The sequence below is a fragment of the Neomonachus schauinslandi genome, chromosome 5, assembly GCF_002201575.2.
Source record: "Neomonachus schauinslandi chromosome 5, ASM220157v2, whole genome shotgun sequence".
NCBI lineage: Eukaryota > Metazoa > Chordata > Mammalia > Carnivora > Phocidae > Neomonachus > Neomonachus schauinslandi.
This window is the reverse complement of record NC_058407.1, coordinates 12,611,460-12,634,234: the sequence shown is the minus strand read 5'-3', so window position 1 is coordinate 12,634,234 and position 22,775 is coordinate 12,611,460. Positions and strand designations below refer to the sequence as shown.

Here is a 22,775-nt window from a genome sequence, read left to right as displayed (position 1 = left end):
ACAGAATCCTGGTCCTAAAGTGGTCAGGGATCCCCCCCACCCCCGCCGCCCAGCCTGATGCCTTGTGCTCTGTGCTCAGCTCAGACCTTTCCTATTCCCTCTGCAGGTGTTCACCCCTGCCTCCTGGCTCTCCAGCACCCTGAGCTGGCCTCAGTCATGTCACTCTGCTCTGAAAATGTTTGTCTAGCTGCCATCCCTGACCACTTTAGGACCAGGATTCTGTTCTTCATCTTTGCCTCTCTAGCACCTGCCACAGGGCTGGATGAATAATACGGCTCCGAGAATGTTGTGGGAGGGCAGAGAGAAGGATGCAAGGGAAATGGGCGGGAAGAAGGTGTACAGAAAGCAAGTAGAAGGGTGGGTGGTGGGATAAGGGGCACTAGGCAGGGCATGGAGGCAGATGGCAGATGGGTAGGGAGCAGGGAAGCGAACAGAGGGCGGGTATTACTTACAGCAAATTCCAAACATCGTATCATTTCACCCATAAATATTTCAGTGTATCTCTAAAAGGTAAGGACTCGGATTCTTATTTACAAACAAACAAACAAGCCTTAGCCACAGTACCAGTGTATAAAAGTATATAAATGTTTTTTAAAACCCCCAAACATGGGCGCCTGGGTGGCTCAGTTGGTTAAGCAACTGCCTTCGGCTCAGGTCATGATCCTGGAGTCCCAGGATCGAGTCCCGCATCAGGCTCCCTGCTCAGCAGGGAGTCTGCTTCTCCCTCTGACCCTCCACCCTCTCATGCTCTCTCTCTATCATTCTCTCTCTCTCAATAAAATAAAATAAAAATCTTTAAAAAAAAAAAAAAAACCCAAACAGTAAAGCCTAGAAGGAAGTCCCCGGAGGGATCACTGTGGTTCCTTTGAGTGACATGAGAGGGTGGTGTTTCCGATGGAAAGATGGTGTTCAGTAAATGTGGTCTAAACGGAACATGGCTGCCTACGCCCTTGCTGGGCTGAGGTCTCGAAGAGGGCCTTTGGGAGCCACTCGAGCTGATCTGCCATGTCATTGTTTTCCTTATCACGGTCAGCTGACTCCTATTTGCATCTCTCTGCCCTGGGTCTGGAACCTGCCCTAGACTGGGTCGGAGCCTAGGGTGGGTCCAGGTCTGCAGGTTGTCCGTGTCCTTTAAGGCCATCCCTCACTGCTTACAAGCCCATTTCGTTCAACCTAAGGCACCATGGAGAATGAAAAGAAACAACTGGCAACTGAGCTCTGGCACGTCATCGTTTGTAAGAGCCACCCCAATATGAGAGGAGTTCAAAATGGAAAGGGGGAAGGGAGCTTACAATCAGAGAAACACCGTGTGTGGCATCGGGGCAGGTGGGGCGGGGAGGGAGGGGGCAGGTACTCAGAGCGGAACCAGAGCATCAAAGCAGTCTGAGGGCCGTTCGCCTTCCACAAACCCTGAATGAGCCTCTCCTCTCCGTCCCAGCAGAGGTAGGGCCCTGGTGAGAGAGAGAGGCCCCCGAGAGCTCAGGGCCCACCCTAGTTGGGTAGAGACGTCCTTGAAGGGCCCGAGCAGAGTGAGAGGTGCAGGGGTTCAGAGCCACACACTCCTGCACCTCCGGGTGGTGGACCTCAGCTGCCCCCCTCCGTGGTGGGGACGGGGGGGAGGTGACCCGAGAGGAGGTCTCCTGAGCAGCTTGCACAAGTGGACAGTCAGCGGATGCCAGTCATTTTGCCGCTGTTCCTCCCGGTGTTACTGTCACCGTGCAGGATGACAGTGCAGGTCACAGTGACCCAGTCCTCCCGGTTGGCAGATACACTGAGGAGCTGGCACTGGGGTTAGGGCCTTAAAAGATGAGCCGGGATTAGCCGGCTCGTTTCCTTCTCTGTGTCCGCACATGCGATCTCCACTACCTTCTGTGCCTCCTGAACACAGTGTTTGTTGTCGTCCAGGAACAGAAGGTAGTGGTAAGAGTAGAGATTTGGTAACCAGACCTCGCTGAGTCTGAATCTCTGCTCTGCAGTGTGTGAGCGGTGTGACTGTGGGCAAGGCACGGACCCCTCTGTGCTCCTCAGTTTATTCATCCTCTTGCTTAAGGGTGTGGTGAGGGGTTAGTGCGAAGTGCTGAGTCCCGTACTTGGTGCTTACTGAGTGTCGGGTGGGTATACTGGTGGTGGGGGTTGTCATCATCATCTGTGACGCCGGCACCGTAGCAGAGGGAAGAAAGGCATGCCAGGCAGAAGCCCAGAGGCAGGCAAGAACAAGGCCCCAGAGGGAGGGGAAGACAGCCAGCTGTGGCCGAGGTCAGTCCCACATGTCCCTCTCCGCCCTGCAGAGTTCAGGTTTTTGACCCTCAGGCAGTTGAGGGGGTGAAGGGACAATTTTTAGATGGAAGAAAGTACTAGTTGGATTTATGTTTGAAGAGAAGAGTGTGGAGGTGACGTCCAGGCCTGGGGGAGGTGACAGGGCCTGACTGAGAGCCGCCACAGTGATGACAGAACTGGGGACAACTCAGAGGTGCGTTGACCAGCTGGAATTCACAGACTTGGTGGCTGTTTGAACATGCAGGGTGGTGGGGAGAAGGCTCTAGGCTGCTGCCCCCAAGGCTGACGTGGGAGCACATGGTCAGTGGGGTTTGAGTGCATGGTGCGGAGCACCTGCAGACATGGACTTCTCCAAAGCAGTGGAAGGAGCCGAGAAGGCCACTGTCCTCCAGCTGTTCAGAGCTCCCCCAAGAATGAGCAGGCTGGGACCAGGGGCCTGGAGCTGGCGCATCTTTGGGGGCCACTTTTGCCTGCTCTCGGCCCGGGTCACAGTCAGGATAATTAGCAGTTACTCAGGACTGCTCTTTACCCGAAAAGTCGCAGGGCCTGTGAGGCAGGCCGTCTTATCTCCGTTTCACAGAGGAGAGAACAGAGACTGAGTGGGCCTGCGGTCCCCGAGTTAGGACAAGGGGCTAGACTCATCCCACTCCAAAGCCTCTGCCACTGCCCAGCCTGACTGGGCCTGCCACCGCACCAGGCAGACTCTCTGGAGCCTTCCGGAAAGGTGGTGTCTGCACCCAGCCTGACACAGAGAGGACAGGCAGACCGGAGTGGGGGTGGGGTGGGGTGGGGCGGGGAGGGGAGGGCCGTGATCCATGGCTATGGCCACAGGACTGCCAGCCCCAGACAGCCGCCCTGCAGCCTGAACCCAGGCCGGGGGGGGGGGGGGGGGGCGGGGGGCCCCCGGGGGTAGGGACGGGGGCAGGGCAGCTGCCCGGGACCTTGGGAGGTTACAACCCCCATCCCAGAGGGCGGGAAGCCGGTTATCATTCTCCTGGAACTGATGACCAGTGCCAGTGTTTTTCTCCCTTCTTTCCAAAATTGCAAAGCTGAGTTACTTCTGTGGTTCCAAACAAAAACAAAACAGATGTCCCCAGATTCCTGTGCTCCGGGTCCTCCTGCACCCGCCCAATTCCCAGCCACTGCCTTCCTCTGGCTTATAAATGCCCCAGCTGCCCCTTACCAGCCCGCTTGCCTTTCCAGAATGCCCTGAATCCCTTCTAAAACGGTAAGGATCCTCCCCCGGGAGAAGCGAGGTGCCCCTCCTTTTCAGGGGTCACTGGGAGGGTCCAGTTGAGGAAGCATCGAAAGGCCTGCTGCTGGAGCCAGGGATCCGGGAGGAGGGGGCAGGAGGACGCTTTTGGGATGGCAGAGCTCCCTGGCCCCTGGTGACCACTGTGTGACCTCCCCGCGTCCCCATTCCCTCACCACTTGGGTGAGGGCAGTGATGCACACTGCACAGGGTTGGGAGGATTCAGCTGTGTCCGCGTGTCAACAGCTCACGGCGCTTGGTCTGTAACTGGGGAGTGAGTGCCCTGCTGCTGAGGATGGGCATGTGGGCCGGGCCGAGGGCCATGGAGCCTTTGGAGCACTGGGGGCACGAGAGGAGCAGGGTCACTTCCAGGGTTCAGAAAGTTCAGTCTGGGGCAGCAGGGGGCGTGGAGGGGGAGGAGCGAGGCCGGATTAGCGGAGGCCGTGGTCTGCGGGGAAGAGGCCAGCAGAGGCAGATGGCAAGGTGAGAAGGATCAGGTAGGATGGAGAGTCAGGAGCTGGAGGTGGCAGAATATTGTGGCCGGAAATCTGGCCCACGTGACTGGGGGTCGCCGAGGTGTGGTTTCTGAAGGAGCAGCAGGTCCCGCATGTTTGATTAGCACTGTCCCCCCAGACCCTCCAAAATGGAGCGTGGCTCCCTCTGCCCAGAGTGGCACTTGTCCAGCTCTCTTTAGTTCTTCCCACGTGGTCAGTAAGTGTGTAAGTCCCCAAGGGTGGGGAGTGTGACACAAAGAAGCCACACTCAGGACATCATTGTGGGATGAAACAGCCCACCTTTCAACCCTTTTAAAGGAAGCCTTCTTCTTCCCCTCCCGCAGCCACAGTCTAGGAAGAAAAGCACCCCGCCCTGCTGCTGGGTCCCTCCCTGGACGCCCCAGCTGCCGGGCTTGTGCCCTGAGCTCCCCTAGCATCCATCTGTCCGCAGGACCTAAGGCGGAACTGAGGTCAGGCCAGTTTCAAAACCGACATCACAGAAGCCACAGTTCTAGGGAGCTGACCGCCAGCCCAGCCCAGGCATTGTCCCGCAGGACGGGTCCTGCCTGGTCACAGGGCCTGGGCTCAGAGGACGCCTCAGCCCCTCTGGGCACCAGTTATACAGCCAGTGAGGGGGCAGCTGTCGGTGTGAACAGAGCGAGGGGGCCTCCCGTGCACGACGGCTGTACAGTCACGGGGGATAATGAGCTGCACGTGCCTGGTCCCACAGGTGCTATTGGTATATGACAGATGGCCGGTGGGGACACTGTGCCGATAGGGCCAGGTGTGGGAGCCAGAGGAGAGGGCCGTGATGGAGGGGGACTTGGATAGAGCCCAGGGTCAGGACACCAAGGGTTTTACTCCCTGAACCTTAAAACGTTGACCAGCCCTGGGGTGCCTGGGTGGCTCAGTTGGTTAAGCGACTGCCTTCAGCTCAGGTCATGATCCTGGAATCCTGGGATCGAGTCCCACATCGGGCTCCCGGCTCGGCGGGGAGCCTGCTTCTCCCTCTGGCCTTCTCCCCTCTCATGCTGTTTCTCTCTCTTTCAAATAAATAAATAAAATCTTTGGAAAAAAAATTTTTAAAAAAAAACATTGACCAGCCCTGGCTAGTCCCAGAGTCCTAACTAGGGTACAGCGCATGCCAGCAAGGGGTAATTTGTGTGGTTGAATGTCGGCTCCAAAAAGCGGGGGATCAGACTGTCTTTGTGCTGTGGTGGAGCTTATTTAGTGGGGCGCTTGGGTGGCTCAGTCAGTCAAGCATTCGACTCTTGATCTCAGCTCAGGTCTGATCTCAGGGTTGTGAGTTCAAGCCCCACGTGGGGCTCCACACTGGGCGTAGAGCCTACTTAGAGTGACCCTGGCCTTGACAGCCTCGAGAATGTCCTAGCTGACTCCGGCCTGGAAATCTTATCCTGATTCAGCCCAACCTGACCGAGGTAGAGGTCATGATTGTACAGCACTGTGAGTGCACTAAGTGCCACTGGATGGTACACTTCAAAATGGCTAATTTTATGAGATGCGGCCTTCACCTCAATGTAAAAATAAAAGAACCGCCTTACCGAGCACCTGTGTTTTGGCAAGAACATGCAGATGGCCATGTCCTGTACGATTCCACATAATGAGGTCTCTGGGGAGTCAGAATTGCAGTATAGTGCTGGGACGCCGGGGTGGCTCAGTCGGTTAAGCGTCTGCGTTTGGCTCAGGTCATGATCCCGGGGTCCTGGGATCGAGCCCCACATCGGGCTCGCTGCTCAGAGGGGAGTCTGCTTCTCCCTCTCCCTCTGCTTGTGCTCTGTCAGATAAATAAATCTTAAAAAAAAAAAAAAAAAGTGGTCGTTACCAGGGCTGCCGGAGGGGAGGAGGGGAAGGGGGAGCTGCAGATTTAGAAGATGGAGAGGGTGGTGGGCGTGGCTGCACAACACTGGGTATATTTGATGCCACTGAACTGTACGCTAAAAAATGGTTGAGATGGCAAACATTAGGTGCATTTTAACACAATTTAAAAAGTAAAGATAATACAGAGATAAAGTACAGCCAAAAAACACATTAAATGACAAAACAGGACAAGGTAGGTAGCCGTTTGCATACTGCCCGGCCCTTCCTTCTTGGGTGCCCAGAAAGCATCTGTCGTCTTCCTCCTCCCTGGCTCTTTCCTGCCCTGGCCCCGCACCACACACCTGCACACAGCTAAGTTTATCCGTCTGGGCGCCCCCACACTGTGACTTGTGGTTTCTCCTCCACAGAGAAGGCGACAGATGGCTCCCTGCAGAGCGAGGACTGGGCCCTCAACATGGAGATCTGCGACATCATCAACGAGACGGAGGAAGGGTGAGGCCCGCAGGGGAGGCTGGGGGTGGGGACCCAGCCTGCCCTCTGCTACGGAGCACTCCCATCCCACCCCTGCTGTGGTGCTCAGGTAGACCCCGCTGGCGGTCCTTGGTGCCAGGAGGGCTACAGGTGTTGTCTGAATCCCACCCTAGGCAACAGTGTGGCATTTTAGGTATTTGGGAACCAAGATTCCACACAGCCCTGTCATGAGTTAGACGAGAGAGAGACGCCCCAGGAGGCTGCCAGCCCACGCGTGTGTCTCAGCGGCAGCCTGGCCAACTGGATCTTTTAGAATGTCACCTGGGCCACATCCTCCGGGGACAAGGCCAGCTGGCAGCCCCGGCACTGGGACGTGGCCCCAAGCACCGTTCTGCATTCTGTGAGCTGGAATGGGCAGGGGGACTCCCAGCTTTCTCTGTGAGCAAGAATAGACTTTTATTTCCCTAAGATTTGGGTCAGGGGCCACTGAGAAGGCAGTGACAGTAAAGCAAACTGAGAGCCCATCAGCGTTAGCCCTTGCTGAACATTTCCCGTCTGCAAGTCACACCAGGGCACGTGCTGTGGAGGATGCATCCTGGCCCTGGGCTCTTGGTCTCTGACTAGCTGTCACTGACCAGCTGTGTGACCTTGGGCAAGGCACCGTACCTCCCTGGGTCTTTATCCTGAGACATAAAGCTCTTTTAGATTCTTCCAGCAATAAGCCCAAGGTCCTAAGGGGAGCAGAGAGGCAAAGCAGGGTCACTGTCCTTCTCAGGAAAACCCAGGAAGGGTGGGATGTGGTGTGAAGGCCAAGGTGATCGGGAAAGACTGCCTGACAAGGCCTGTGTTCCGGAAAATCAGAATCTACAGCCAGAGTAGACCTCACTTCCGTCTCCATTTCTCACTGGAATAATCCAGTTGGCCAGCGAGGTCCCCCTCAGCCTGATAGTGCTTTGTGGGGAGAGGGGCACCTAAGCCGGGACCTCTGATTCCCAGTGCCATGCCCTTTCTCTGGGCCACGCTATGAGAGGCGGGGACAAGTCCTTTTAGCTGAAGTGGCCACAGGCGAGGAGTCCTGAGGGTGAGGAGGGGCCCCAGGGCATTGGGTTGCAAACTGCCCTCACACTTCTGGGACAGGGGCCCACCCATCAGGGGCCACGGTGCATGTCCTCTCTGTCACAGCCTTGATAGGCCTCCATGGCGCCTCCCCACCTTGCTTGCCGCCCGCCTTTCCTCACCTGCCCTTGACGGGGTCAGCACCGTACAGACAGATGCCTGGCAGACAGCAGGACAGGCCCCAGGGGCCACTCACCAGCCTAGGAAATGCTGCTTATGCTCCTGTGGGTGGAGAGTGCTCCTCTGGGGAGGCAGAGTGTCAAAAGGGGACCCCATCCCCGCCCTCTGGGAGGCGGCTTCTTTAGCCGGGCAGCGTCGGTGGGAGCCGTGTGGGGGCCGCCGGTGGGGGGCCGTGTGGCGGCCGCGTGGGGGCCGTGTGGCAGTGCGCACCAGGGAAATGGGGGACTGGGAAAGAGTTGTGCGCAAGGCGGATTTTAGCTGTGCCTTCACCAGCCAGACGTGGAAGCTGGGGGCCACAAAGGCTTTTAGGCCAGAGCCGTCGGGGCAACATTGATTTCACCTGCACCGTGCTGAAGGGCAGGATGCAAGGGCAGGCGGTACGGGCAGCAGGGGGGGCGGGGGGCGGGGGGCAGGGGGAGCAGGCAGCCGCCAAGGCCTTCAGGGCTCCCCCTGCACTTAGGTGTATCCACCCTCCCTACCGTGACCACTGGGCCTCTTCAGCCTCTCCCTCTGCCTCCCTGCACGGCCTCCATTCAGTCCCTCCCTCCTCTGCCTGAACCCCTTCCCCTGCTCCCCGCAGCTGGCTCCATCTCGTCCTTCACACCCAGCCGTGATGCCACCTCCTCAGAGACGACTGCCCTGAGCCGCCCTCCCCGGCCCCCACTCACTCCAACTGCAGACCCCTCTTCTTTCCCACGTTGATGTGGGTCTCCCGGGAATGCGTCACCCCGCACAGTGCCGGCACGTGTGGCTACTTAGCCAAGTAGAAGGATGGGTGGAGAGAGGAAGTGGCCAGGATGGGGCGTTGGGACTCTATGTTGGCAGCTGATTGGTTCTTAAACCTCAGTATGTACACGGCGCCCCTGGGGGCCTCCCTGAGAGCTTGCTTCAGGGGTCTAGGGTGGGAGCCCAGGGTTTTGCATTTTTAACACATCCTCACACTTCCCCCCCAAGGGGATTCTGGTGCAGGGGGTCCAGGGTCCACGCAGAGAATCTCTGCCAAGTACTTATGATCTACTGAGGACTTTGGTGCAAGTAGTTTGTGTTGTGATTAGAACTCGTGTGTTCAACAGGAAACGGGACACAGGGAAGACAGATAAGTAAAAGCCATCCCCGTGTTCCAGTGCCTCCTGATCTTAGGTAGGCAGCCCCGCATGTTGGATAAGAAGGTTCCATTCCTCAGCCCATCCTTCCTTTTGTCCTTCTGCCCAGTCCCAAAGATGCCTTCCGAGCAGTGAAGAAGAGAATCGTAGGGAATAAGAACTTCCACGAGGTGATGCTGGCTCTCACGGTGAGTGCCCCATCCATCCGTCTGTCCATCCATGGTAGAACCACATGTCCCCCAGGGCCAGCAGGACTCCAGCCACCCTGCGGCTCCTCTTCCAAGGGCTGGGAAGGAAAGGTCTGTGGGCAGAGCGCTGTCCTGTCTACAGTGCCAGCAGACACGGAGCGGCAAGAGAGACCATTTGGAAAAGTTCTCTCCAGCCCGCGGGCATGGGGAGCAGACGCACTGAGGCCCACATCCCTCCAGAACCAGACACGGAGAGCTTGCGCTGAAGGAAGGACCTGCCAGGTGACACAGAAGCTCAGTGAAGCCAGGCGTTGGCGGGGCAGAAAGCCTGGCAGGCCACACTGGGTGCTGCTGACTGGCACTTGGTGCCCTGAGAAATGAACATAAAGCAAATGCCAGCGGCTGAGGACAAGCCAGGCGAGAGTGGGCATCCTGGCTGCCAGAGGGGCTTGGCTGGGGTGGAGATGAGAGCAGGGCTTACAGCCGGTGAATCCAGCTCCCCGGAAGAGCAAGGCACCTCCTGCCGGGAAGTGGGAGCAGAAATGGGGAGGGAAGTTCAGTGCCTTTTTTTCTGGGGCTGTGGGGTCACCATAGGATTATGAAAGTTCGCTTTGGTTTCTACTCGGAGAGCTACCTTCCCTCTTGGCTGTGGCCCCCTCGGAAACGGCATCCGAGCAGGCTTCTCTAGGCACCGAGGCCACCCCGCGGGGGGGCCGCTAGCCAGCACACCAGCCCCCAAATCAGGGCACTGTCCCCCCTTCTCCATGTTCCAGGATCTCACTTGAGGGAGCCCCGCCTGGACTAAGCTTGTCCTCTGGGATGGAGGCGGAGTGCCGGGGTGGGAGTCCTGGACACCCCCTTCCCCCCTCGTCCGCGGATGAGTGCTCACGGGCACCTCCCGGCCTCCAGGTTTTAGAAACCTGCGTCAAGAACTGCGGGCACCGCTTCCACCTGCTGGTAGCCAGCCAGGACTTCGTGGAGGGCGTGCTGGTGAGGACCATCCTGCCCAAGAACAACCCGCCCACCGTCGTGCACGACAAGGTGCTCCACCTCATCCAGGTGAGCGCGGGCGGGTGGGCAGGTGCACCGGACCGAGCTCTGGGCCAGCTTCCTGCCGGTGGAGAGCTGGTGCCCCCTGCCACTGCTGCTCTGTGTCCCTTTGCTTCCATCTGTTTCTCGTGCGGGGCCGTCTTGGTCGTCCGCTGACTGGAGGGCTCTGCATGTGGGGAGGCCTGGGCACAATAGTCCAAGGACCAGCAAGTCAGCGAGGGAATTTCTGCTCTCGGGGGGGGGGGGGGGGGCGGGAAGGAAGGCGGGCTCGCAGGGGAGACTGTGAGCAGTGGTTACTGGCCGTGTCCCCCTTGTCCCCTCTCAGTCTTGGGCTGACGCGTTCCGCAGCTCGCCCGACTTGACAGGTGTGGTGGCCGTCTATGAGGACCTGCGGAGGAAGGGCCTGGAATTCCCGATGACCGACTTGGACATGCTGTCACCCATCCACACGCCCCAGAGGGTGAGGAGACACAGCCGGTGGGGGCAGTGGGAAGGGGAGCCGGGGGTGGGGGAGCTGCCTCCTCCCTTACAGGCCTCACTGATCCTGTTTTCCACCGTCTAGACCGTGTTCAGCTCAGAGGCGCCATCAGGGCCGAATTCAGTGGGCACGGACGCCAGCCATGGAGGGGACTCCACCCCGCACACCACCCCTCTGCCTGTGCCGGCCACACTCCCCAGTGACACACCCATCACACCCACCCCTGAGCAGGTAAACAAGCCTGAGTGAGAGCCACATGGGTCAGGGAGCGCCCCTCTCAGTCTGAAAAGTACTGTCCTCGTAGCAGCCCCATGTTTCAAAGATGAGGCTTACATAAACTCACTTGCCCAGAGCCACACACAGCTCATCAGAGATGGTGGTGGGACTCAAGCTCAGGTTTGCCTGACTCCCAGCAGGCTCTGTCCTGCACCTCGGCCAGGCCAGCCCTTTGCCAAGCTGTGTTGTGCGCGGAGCCCTTCAGGCAGGACCCCTGAGGGGGTGGGGGTGGGGAGTGCCCAACAGGTGGCCTCCTCAACAACAGCATCTCCATTTTCTTTTGGGGTTTGTTTATGTGCTCAAATAAGATTCCATTTGAACAGAGGTTCTTGTTAAAACTGTTTTAAACCATCTGCACACAGAAAAATTTTTAAACCCTTCCTATGCACCATGATGCTTCCCACCAAGCCCCAAGAAGGTTTGAGGTGTAGTGTGAGATTCCAGGGGCCGGAGTCTAGGGCTCTGTGAGTAGCTTTGCAGGCTTACCCACCAGAGACTCACGGCCACTGACGTAGCTTTCTGTCCCTCATTTTCCTCCACCGGGAACAGGGGGGCAAGGCCACCTGCTGAGACTGCTCGCCCCAACAAGGGGTGTCTGCTGCCATGGCCAGCGTGCGCTGGGTGTGTGCTCATTTTATTTATTTATCTATCTATCTATCTATCTATCTATTTATCTATCATCTATCTATCTATCTCTACACCCAACACGGGGCTCGAACTCACAACCCTGAGATCAAGAGTTTCACGCTCAGCACCCTAGTGCACTCTCATTTTAGCCGTGGCTGTTGGGATGCAGGTGGAGGCCTTGCGTGGTTGGGGTGCCCACTTTTGAGGCGTGTTAAGAACTTCAGAGCCATCATACCCGCTAAGTGTGAAAGCTCAGCTGCTAAAGGTACTTGGGAGAGAGACACAGGTGTGTGACAGAAACAAAGTGAAACTTGACCTTCCAAAGCGCACCTGCTGATCTGCACTGTCTCATTTGGATTTATGAACAAGCCTCCCAGCAGCCCTTCCCACCCCAGCCTATCTGAAGAGAGACTTCCGTATTCGATACCTTATAGCAAGTTATAAAATCACCTCCCAGACTCACAAGTATTACTAGAAAAGTTTTCCTGACCGGACAGACAATTAAAGGTATATAAAAATTGTAAAATCACCCTATGATCTAAATTTTATGTCACCAGGTTATGATTTTAACCAATTTGCCTGAAGTCTAGCATCTGCGTGGATTAAGACTGATTACATCCAGTGCCTGCTCAGTTTGCAAAACCCAACTGAGTAGGAGTTAATGTCCAGCTTCCCTTTTGTCTCCTGGGGCATGTTAAGGCTTTCAGGCATGCAGTGATATCACTCCCAGACTCCGTTGTAATTAGGTCCCATCTGACCCAGACACACAGGGCTTGTGGTCAGTAGTCTTTCCACTTATGTATACCGAGAGCGTTCATTAGATAGGCCAAACACACCAAACATTTTGCGGGGTTTGGAAGGTGTCCGTGAGCCGCAGTGTCTGCACCCCCTTTCTTCACCTGCAGAGGCTGGGATAACGATATGTGCCTCCTAAGACTGGGGTGAAGTTTAATTAGCAATAAAAGTTAAATGCTTGGCACTTAGTAGGCGGTCAGTAAATGGTCACTGCTCGCACAGGCATCGCGAATTTATCTAGTGACACTCCTATTCTGGAATCAGCGGGGTCACATGCATTTCTCAAAATGTAGGCCACTTAATCCTAGACCCATGCGGTACTCCATGGCAAAGGGTTCTTCGTCCAGATTAATTTCAGAACTTCCATACTGATTGCTTCCTGGACATTCACAGTGTCCGTAGTGCTCCTGAGGAGACCTCACTCCCCACAGAGCCCCACAGCATAAGACCCTTCACCACCTCCCCTGTGTGGAGACTCTGCAACTTGATTTACACTGATTCCCCAAGCCAAGACCTTGGAACCCTTTGGTCTCTGAAAACCTGCTACCGTCTTTTTAACCAGTGCTAAATCTCAGTGTCATACTCAAGAGGGCGGGTGGCATGGGGACTCCTGCTTGGAAGAGCCCGGGACACCGAAACAGACCAGGAGGAGCAGGCCAGGAGCAAGACAAAATCCCGTCCTCACAGGACAGGACGGGGGAGTAAAATCCTGCTGTCCTAGGAGACAGAGTGAGATCCTGTCACCCTAGGGAGGGAAGCAGACCTGCTGATTGTCCCCTCTCCCCGTGGCAGGGAGCTGCCCTCCAGGGTCTTGTTAGCTGCTGCCTGGGGCCCAGGGAATGCTGGCGGCCTCCAGCCGTACTCTGTGTGCATTTACTTTCAGCTCCGCTGCTTTTGGCCTTCCCTGAACCAGGCTCCCCAGTTTGGAGATGGTAACGGTTGGTAGCACCTCTGTAAGGGGTTCTCAGGGTGGTGGGGGCAACCCACCGAGGACTGTGGCTCAAGAGCCTAGAGTGTACTGGCAGGTCGGCTCCTCTGGGTACCCCCCCACCCCACCCCAGCTCATGGTGCCAGGCTCTTCTTGCTAGCGACAGTGCTCTGGACCCCTGGCTTAGCTCACCAGGGCCGCCGGTGTATTTCAGATCGCGAAGCTGCGCAGCGAGCTCGAGATGGTGAGTGGGAACCTGAGGGTGATGTCGGAGATGCTGACGGAGCTGGTGCCCACCCAGGCAGAGCCTGCAGACCTGGAGCTGCTACAGGTGAGCAGGCACCCTTCCGCCCCCAGGTGACTTCTCCAGCATTTGCCCACACACATTTCTTCCCCAGCCACGCTACAGTTCTCACGGCTTACTCAGAACTTCGTGGTCACAGTGGGAGAGATTGAAACCGGACAGAGACTTTGGGCTCCATTGCATTGGAATTCAGGGCTCTAGCATTTTCTGGTTTGAACAGAATAGCTTCTCTTGCCTCAGTATCCTCATCTGTAAGATTGTTCTGATTTCCCCCTTTCAGAGTACGGAGCTTAGCAGGCTGGTGTGAGAGCAGCGCCAGCTTGGGGAGGAGAGGGCAGCTGGTCTCGGACCCCCGGGGCCGGTGGGAGCCACGGGTTTTCGCTCCACGTATCACACAGTATTCCCACCGTCCCATCCCCAGCTGGGGACCACTGAAGGCCCTACCCTACCTGTGGAGGTCAGTTCATAGCGCTACCAAGAAAGCTGGGGGACCCTAAGGCCCAGGAGCCACCAGGTGTGAGTGATTATGTTTTCATGGTGACAGCTCACAAGTAATGAGCACTTCCCGTGCACCGGGCTCTGATGTAGACACTTGACGTACAGTCATTCACCTAATCTTCACCACCCCCCACAGGAGGTAGGTACTGTCATTATCCCCGTTGCCCAGGTCAGCAAACTGAGGCGAAGAGAGGGCACGTAATGTGCCCGGGGTCACATGGCTGGTAAGCAGCAGAGCTGGAATTTGAACCCAGGAGCCTGGGTCCGGCCACTGCTCTTCTGCTCCGGGGAGGGTGAGGAAGTGGGGACAAAGCCACAAGTGTGCTTGGTCACAGGAGGAAGAGAAGGGAGGCCCATAGGGTGTTGAAAGTCACTCGGGCCCGCCCTGCCCCACAATAAAGGCAGATGAGGAAATTCTAGGAGGGGGGGTAACGGTCCAAAAGAGAACCGAAGTCAGTAGTGGGGCAGTGTCTGGTCTTCACGGTGCTTGTGGGAGAAAAGAGCCGACCGCTTCCTTGCACCTTGAGACCGTGACCCAGGCACCCGGCCACCTAGTGGCTGGTACCTGAAGAAAGAGTCCGTCTTACAAATGAAAAACTTACACAGCTGTGGCGTTTAGTTTTTTTCTCTTTCCCAAAGAGAGTTTAAATATATAATTTACCAATTAAAAGTCAAGTCAGTGACACGGCGACTGAGTGCAGTGTGGGATCCTGGAGCAGAAGGACATTAGTCAGAGAACAGCGAGACTGAAGAAAGCCTGGAGTTGAGTTCGTAGCGTTGGGTCGGTGTTAATGTCTTCGTCTTGACAAACGCCAACCTGAGGAGAAGCTGAGTGGAGAGCTCTACTATCTTGGCCACTTTTTTGCAAATCTAAAATTAGTCCAAAGTAAAAAGTATTTAAAAAGAAATTAGGGAAGGGGTACCTGGGTGGCTCAGTCGGTTAAGCGCCTGCCTTCGGCTCAGGTCATGATCTCAGGGTCCTGGGATCGAGCCCCGTGTTGGGCTCCATGCTCCGCTGGGAGTCTGCTTCTCCCTCTGCCTCTGCCCTCCCCACAGCTCGTGTTCTGGCTCCCGCACACACGTGCATGCTCTCTCTCTCTCAAATAAATAAAATCTTTTTAAAAAAAATTAGGGAAAATAACGGGAAAATTCAAAATCAGGGTTTGCAGATAATAGCTGGAGAGGTCTGGTTTGGTGTTTTTATGTCTCGGTTACGAAAAGATCCCAATCACCCAGAGAAGTTGCGGTGTGTCCCACCGACCACTGGCACTGTTGGTTTTCACCCGAGCAAAGGCGGCAGCGGGAGGTCTGCACGCACCGTCTCGCCTGTGGCTTGTCTCCCCTGTGCTCATTGTTGGCGTAGGACACTGGCGGCGGGATCCAGAAGCGCGTTTGTGGGGCCCGGCCCCCGGCAACGGCCGCGTTCTGGGCCCAGGGGCTGAGGCCATCTCTCCCCCTCCCTCCGCAGGAGCTCAACCGGACGTGCCGAGCCATGCAGCAGCGGGTCCTGGAGCTCATCCCCCGAATCGCCAATGAGCAGCTCACCGAGGAGCTGCTCATCGTCAATGACAACCTCAACAACGTGTTCCTGCGCCATGAACGGTAGCCCGCCACCTCCCCTGGCCAGAGGCCGGCAGTGCCCCAGCCCGCTCCCTCCCCGGCCTGCCTGTCTGCACCGTCTGGCCTCCTCCCGCCGCCCTCTCAGACATGCGTGCCGTCAGCTCTCTCCCTCCCCGGTGGGCATGAGCTCCACGCAGCCTGCCACCTCTGCTCTCCAGGCCGGAGCGTGCCCTGCCGCTGCATCCCTGCACGCGGGCTGCTCTGTCCTTGCCGTGGGCCCGCTACGTACTTGACTTTGGCTCTTTGCATGCTACACGAACTCACTTAAGCAGGAAAAAGAGTTCATGAGGAGAATAGCCTTTATGGACAGGAGAGCTTTCAGAGTCCAAAGAAGAGTCAAACAGCGAGTCCCACCAGCAGAGCGGGAAAGAGAGATCCCAGGCTGGCTCGGAGGTCTCAGGGCAGAAACTCCCGGACCATGTTCCTAGGGTGTGGCTATCAGGAAATGGGCCCCAGACACTTGCCCACTTTCTGTCATTCTGTTCAAGAGTCAGCTCCCCAGGAGAAATGGATTTGCTCAGCTTTGTTGTACCCACCAGTTGGCGAAGGGAAGAGGGCCCCTTGCAGGTGGTTGTACCAGGACCCTAGGAAATGGGGGAAGAGCTGCTCCCCAGACGGCACTCGGGTGCTATTACCAAAGAAGGGAGAAGGGGGTGCTGGGCTCTCTCTATCTGCCCCGTGGGGTGACGAAGAGTCCGCGCAGTGATACCTGTAAGCACTTAGCAGCCAGGGATGTCTGGGTCAAGACACAGTTATCCAGCCTTCTCCAGCCTTCGTTCATTTCCTGTCTTTCTGCAGCAGCAGACCCCAAGTGATTCTGAGTCAGTGGAGAGTAGGGGAAGGGGGGGTGGCCTGCTGGGGGCCACGTCTGCCCAGCCCTTCCTGCTCCCTGGCCCAGTGGAATAGAAGAGTCACTTTCTGCCATTTTGAGGTGTAGGCTGAGGTGGCCCAAGGGCCCAATCTGGGGATGACTAGGGCCCATTGACACGCACAGGCGTCAGGCCTGACATATGGCTGCTGCCTCCTAGTTCACGGTCCTACCTAAAGTCAGGGTCTTCGCTGGATCCTCACATCTGGGAGGGAGCTTCCGCTGTCCCCTTGTAATAGACGAGGAGGCTGAGGTTCAGAAGGGACGTACCCACGGTCACTCAGTAAGTGAGAGGGCCAGGCCTCAGCAGACCACGGCCTTCTGCAGCCACCTCGGCAGCCTGGAGGCTAGTCCCAGTGGCTCCAGGAAGCAGCATAAGAGATGCGTGTCTTCCGACACCACTTCGGAGAGCCAGTGACACAGGAACACGTGTGTAAGCGAATCCCCGAACATGTTTGATAAAACAGCACTCAGCTTTGCCATGTGCTGTGCATCCCCATTTTCCTCTTTTCTAGCCTATTCCTGTTGGTTCGTTTACTGCTGGTCATGACAAGGGGCCAGATGATTGATCATTCAAAGTGGGACAGTCTGGCAAGTGAACAAGGGGCACTGTTGTTAACAGTTCCCTGGGGACAGCAGGCATAAATTGGATCGGTCCCCCTAATCATGACTCACTGCCATGGATTTGGTGGCCAGCAGCGTGAAGAGCTGGGCTGTGCTGAGGGGCCTCTCTGTTTCTCTGACCCGCCTTGTTTCTGTCTTCGTAGGTTTGAACGGTTCCGAACAGGCCAGACCGGCAAGGTAAAGGCGCTTTTCTGGGACCAGATCATGCCCGTGTTGATGGGAAGGAAGAGGAGGGCTGTGCTCACCTCCCTCCCTGGACATCCTGCATAGGATGTGCCTTCTTATCCAGGCCCAGAGAGAAGTCCCCTTCTCACTTTTTCTGTCACTGTTCCTTTAAGGTAACTAAGGCTCTGCCACCAGCTGATGCCCCAGGGTCTTCCCAGCCTCCCAGGGGGTGCTGCTGAGCTAGAGGCAGAGTGGGGCTGATTCCCAGTCGTAGCTGCTGGGGCCCTCATGGCACATCCTCGAGCAACGGTGGCATCTCCCTTCTCCCCAGGCCCCACAAGAGGTCAAGGCAGCGGCTGACCTGATCGACATGGGCCCTGACCAGGCGGCCACCGGCAGCCTCTCGTCCCAGCTGGCGGGAATGAGTAAGTGCCGTGTGGGGGGTTCTGGCCGAGGGCACATTATGGTGCTGTGGGCACCCCTGCAGTTTGGGGGTGCCCTCCTGTTAGACTGTTGGAGCTGGAGTGCCAGCAGCAGAAGGTCGGCCCAGACCTCACCTCGCTGGGCCGGACCCCCACTGCAAGGTTGGGTGCCCAGGACCGAACACGTGGAGCTCTCCCTCCCAGCCCGCCAACTCCCAAGCGCCCTCGGACCTCAGAAGCCCAGTGCTCTGTGGTCACCCCTCAACACTGAATTCTCTGTGGCCCGAGCCATCCGGGCGAGCTTGGGCTAGTCACTTGAACGCCCTGTGTCCCTCTCGCTGCCGTGTAACAGGCAGGGTCGCCGTGAGGACCGGGTAAGCACACGCGCAAAGGGGGCTTAGACCGGCGCCGGGCCCGGGGTGCGCGCCCCCAGCACGCCAGCAGTCGCCATCACCATCGCTGCGACTAGGGTCCCTACAGCTGGCTGCGTGCTTGTGCCAAGCCCTAGGAAGTAGGCAAGAGCCCAGAAGCACTGCTGCTAGGCTGTTTGAAAACTCAGCCGCACGTCTCACCTCCCGCCCCCTGCTCAGCCATGTACTGCGCCAGATGCGCTGGGCCGCGTTTTACCTGCTGTCCGCACAGCTGCCCTGGGTCTCCTCCTTAGGGAGAGCAAGTCACGTGCCCACGGTCCCTCAGCCAGCAGGCGGCCTGCCCCCTCCTACGCCCGCACCGTCCCCACCCCCCACCCCGCTGCTTCTCCAGAATCATCCCTGGGCCTGGCAGCTCAGCCCCTGCTCAGTGTGCAGGAATAGGTGGCGGGCCCTTCACGTGCCTTTCTGTCCTTGCAGACCTGGGCTCCAGCAGTGTGAGGGCTGGCCTGCAGTCTCTGGAGGCCTCTGGCCAACTGGAAGGCGAGTTTGACATGTTTGCGCTGACCCGGGGCAGCTCTCTGGCTGACCAACGGAAAGAGTGAGTGGCCTGCCCCCGCCCTACCCCATCCTCCCCAGTTTGGGCTGCCCTCTGTCAGGGCAGAGCCTCTCTGGGCCCCTGAACCCAGTTGTTTGGCACGCCATATGGAAGGACACACAGCCCCCTGCCTGTACCCCTCAGGACGGCAGAGTTCCTACTCCCTAGATCAGTCCTCGTGGCCCGGACAGCCCTGTGGCCAAGAGGTAGACTTCATGCCCCACAGGCAGGCCTGGGAGGGGGAAGGGACCCCTGTGGTTTGATGAGCACCTGTGTGCCAGAGTCTTTTGTGATCTGATCAGAGGAGGAAGCCTTGGCATTGAGGGGCTGGGTCATTTGCCCCAAGTCAGGCCGTTGATACGTGGCAGCACTAGGTTGAGAGCCCAAGGCTGCTGGTTCTAGAACCATCTCCAGCCCGACCCACCTCCCCACCACACTGTAGGCCACACACCAAGCCCTCCAAGGCAGGCAGGGAAGATCCCTGATAAAACCTCAGGGACTTGTCGTTTCTTGTGATCACTCGCCACCCTTAACTTTCCCCCAGAGGTCCCTGTTGCTCTACTCAGATCTGACCCCTCTGCACCAGAGCTGGGGTTCTGTCCTTTCCTGGGGACAGTGTTTTCAGGGAGGTGCTTTCAGCAGCCCAGACCAGCCCCTTGCCTCAGCTTCTCAAGACTGGCCCCATACAGTCTTGTCAGGGGAAGCAGTTTGCTTGGTATTCTCAGCCCTTTGCTCAGGACCCAGGACTGAGTTCTGGGCAGCCAGGATTTACAGCCAAGGGAAGCTGTGGATTAAGGGATTGCCTCAGCAGTTGCCCGTGGCTCCCCAGTGGTCATTCTGGTCATTTGAATGACCTTTGGCCTCCCCACCTTGCCCTGTCTTTGGGAACTGTCAGTGGGCCTCCAAGGGCCCAGGGATGCCCTCTGCACACCACAGCCAGGTCAGATCTGAGAGGCTGGCCTGGCTCGGTGAGGTTGCTCAGCCCTGCCCACTGACCAGAGGCAGCCTGGGCTATGAGCTGCGTCTTTAGTCTGAGCAGTCTGCACTCCCAAGCTCCGGTGCTCAGGGACCAGCAGCTCACGGTTGCCATGGAGTTTGGGGCACTGTGAGGCCGCTGTGTGGGTGGAAGCTAATGAGTCCAGTGGGATTTGCAGCCAGGAGGGTGGCCCGCCCGCCGGGCCCCAGCAGGCAGCACACGGGCCGTGCCAGAGAGCCCCTGGCACTTGGCCTGGCCCACCAGCCTGGCTGAGGCTCGCTGTTGTGCCATCGCTCCTTTCGGAAGCAGGGCCCTGGGTGGGGCAGAGAAAAGCATACCCGGCGCCTGCTCTCCAGAGCCCGCGGTCTCATGGGGAGACCGTGCAGTGCTAACCGCTATCCTGGAGGGGCGTGCCAGGCACTGTGGACACATGCGTGGTGGCTGGCAACTCTGCAGAGGGTGTTCAGGGCTGGACCTCGGGGATGAGAGGCAGGAAGGCCGTTTCAGGCTATAGGAACAGTGTGTGCAAAGGCTCGGAGGCAAGGAGAGCATGAGATGCTGGGGGGAGGGCACATCCTGTACGTCCTCAGGTCATGGGTTCTCCTGCACGCCCTCCCCGGGGACTGGCTTCCAGCACAGCAGAAGACAGCTCACAGAGAGGAGAGTGCCCTAGCGTCGACTTCCTCTTTGCTTTGTCTTACTTCGGAGTCCCTCCCTTAGGCCCCAGCTGGATCCCGCCATACCTGGAACAGCAAGGGCAGTGTTCATGGTGGCGGTGGCTTCTGTGTTTCAGGGTGAAATACGAAGCCCCCCAAGCAGCAGATAGTCTGGCGGGAGCCCTGGATGCCCGACAGCAGAACACTGGAGCGGTAAGCAGAGGGTCCTGTGGCCACTTTTTCCAGAAGGGAAGCCAAGGAATGCTTGCCCACCGGTGTCTCTGCCCCGTGTGCTGGGCCCTTTGCCGCTTATGTGGTAATTGCCATCACACAGCGGAGGCAACGCTCCGAGAGGTTAAGTCATCTGCCCAAGTTCACCCAGCAAGGAAGGGTTGGAGCAAGGACTCGGATGCACCTGGGTCTGGGCCGGGAAGCTGGACTCCCACAGCCTGGGTTCCCGTCCCAGCGCCATGGCTTGCTGGCTGTGTGTCCTGAGGCACGCAGCTAACCTGTACGGTGGCTTACAGAAGGATGTGTGACAGGGAGTGTGTAGGGTGCTTGGCAGAGTTTGAGCTCCGTCAACACTCTACCTCACCGCCTCTCTAGAGCCCCACTATTGGCAGGAGTGTGGACACAGAGGACCAGAGGACAGACCTAAAACTGCAGGGAGGCATCCAGGGGCACCATTTTAGTTCCCTCGAAGTGCTTGGCCACGTACAGAGTGAGAGCCACGTGCCCGGCACTGAGCACGCTCTCTGGGTGGCCCCTCCCCCTTGGCAAGAACTCCAAGTCCGGTTCTCGTCCCTTTGAATTTGTCTGTGGATGCCTTTGGGGCGGCGAGAGTTCCTATTCCAGTAAGTGGACAGAGTGGCTTCTTGGGAGGCAGCTAGAAAAGGCAGGGCCCAGGAATCGGAGAGGCAGGGGTGAAGGGCTGGCAGAGGAGAGGCCCGGGCACAGCACAGGTTTCTGAGGCCAGGGTGGGACTAGGTGACGGGAGACAGAGCCTGAGAGGCAGCAGGGACCAGAGGGCCTCCGGCAGCCAGGAGCACTGTGTGAGGTGGAGGCCATGGTCAGTCTTGAGCAGAGGGAAGGTTTATCTGTCCATTTTAGAAGGATCCAGCATGGGAGGCTGGGAGAGCAGCTAGGAGGCGGAAGCTGCCCAGTATGCCAGTGGGTGGGGCGTCCCAGAGACTCACCAAAGGCGTCCCCAGCATCTCAGGAGGCCTTCCCAAGTGAGAGCAGAGCAAGACGTGGTACTCTGTGGAGGCAGGAGCAGCTAGAACGTGACACGTCCCCCGAGTGTGCTGTGTGGCTGGCTCCAAGCAGAGCGCATTCACACCCGTGTCTCAGAGCCTCCGTGATTTTCCTTTGTAAGCGGTCATCTGTCCAGCCTGTGCCCTGTGCCAGACCCTCTACGTATCCCCCTTTCTGAGTCCTCACACAAACCCTTAGGGTGTGTTGTTATCCCCTTTGACAGGTGAGAAAACTGAGATCCAGAGACAGGCCAGGGGAGGCAGCAGGTATAACATTTTTAGCGTGGTACCTGGCACGTAGGGAGGCGTTTGATCTTCCCAGAGCTGCTGGGTGGTTACCCCCACCTACGGATGGGAAAACCGAGGCTTAGCATGGCGAGGTCCTTTGCCAAGATCTCACGGCCGTTGGTCTTTCTGGCTCCATGGCTGGAGCTGGTAGTAAGAGCCCCAGATGGCCTGCAGAGTTCTAAGGAACAGGGGGGAACACTCCAGAAAATCTGGCGCCCGGAATCCAGATGAATCCAAACACTCTGGAAGCCTGTTAGAAGCTCTTCCCTCTCGGGCCACCTGGCCTCTCATGCGCAGAGGCTAACTCCGTAGCCAACCCCTTCCAGTTGCAGATGAAGGAGCTGCTGCCCAGGACAGATGTCACTGGCCCAGGGCACACAGCGACTCAGGGGCACACGTGTCGGGGGCATGACAAGAACTAGAGCCCAGATCTCCTAGCTCCAACACGGCCTCACGGCCCCAAAGAGGTCACGTACACACAGCTCCACTTGCACAAGAGCAGAAGCTGCTAAATGATTGCTTATTCCTCTCTGATCCCTTGAGAGATTTAAGCGGCTTCCATTAGATCAGGGTATGATGTTCTTAAAACTGTCCCTACACACCTGCTCCCGACATGGGTACGTCTGGCTGGGTGCTGGTAAGGTTTTCTCCCACCAAGCTGTCAGGCTGTGATTCCAAGCAGCCAGGTGCAGGGTGGCGTCCAGTTCCAGCTCTGGGGGCAGCCAGGGTTTGCCCCCGGGCTCCACAAGTCGCGGGGGTGTTGGACAGCGAGTGCCCGGCTCCAGGCCGGTCTGTCCAGGGTCGGGGAGGCAGGACTCTAGCCTGTCTCTGCACCAGTCATCTCTGGGGTCCTCGAGAATCCCGGTTGCCCATCGATACACATGAGGGGACTGGGTAAGCCCGTGTTCTAATCCTGGGACACCCATCAGCATCGCTGCAGAGCCACCAGACGGGCTGACAGCTGCCTACTCTGCCCTTCTGGGCTTGCACAGGCCCGCCCCCAGGATCGTTCTGGAAAGGGAGGAGAAGCTTTGCCCAGCGTATTCAGGACCCCGGGGTCC

At 57.8% G+C, this 22,775-nt stretch overlaps 1 protein-coding gene across 1 annotated transcript in view; it reads left to right on the top strand.

The window, feature by feature from the left end:
* Window positions 1–22,775, top strand: part of TOM1 (target of myb1 membrane trafficking protein) — a 37,580-nt gene that overhangs the window by 10,703 nt on the left and 4,102 nt on the right. The window contains exons 2-12 of the mRNA XM_021687389.1: window positions 6,270–6,354; window positions 8,842–8,920; window positions 9,830–9,979; window positions 10,296–10,430; window positions 10,533–10,679; window positions 13,289–13,405; window positions 15,345–15,478; window positions 17,132–17,165; window positions 17,485–17,578; window positions 18,424–18,544; window positions 20,311–20,386. Of these exons, the coding sequence (XP_021543064.1) occupies window positions 6,270–6,354; window positions 8,842–8,920; window positions 9,830–9,979; window positions 10,296–10,430; window positions 10,533–10,679; window positions 13,289–13,405; window positions 15,345–15,478; window positions 17,132–17,165; window positions 17,485–17,578; window positions 18,424–18,544; window positions 20,311–20,386 (1,172 nt within the window). The remainder of the gene's footprint in view (window positions 1–6,269; window positions 6,355–8,841; window positions 8,921–9,829; window positions 9,980–10,295; window positions 10,431–10,532; window positions 10,680–13,288; window positions 13,406–15,344; window positions 15,479–17,131; window positions 17,166–17,484; window positions 17,579–18,423; window positions 18,545–20,310; window positions 20,387–22,775) is intronic.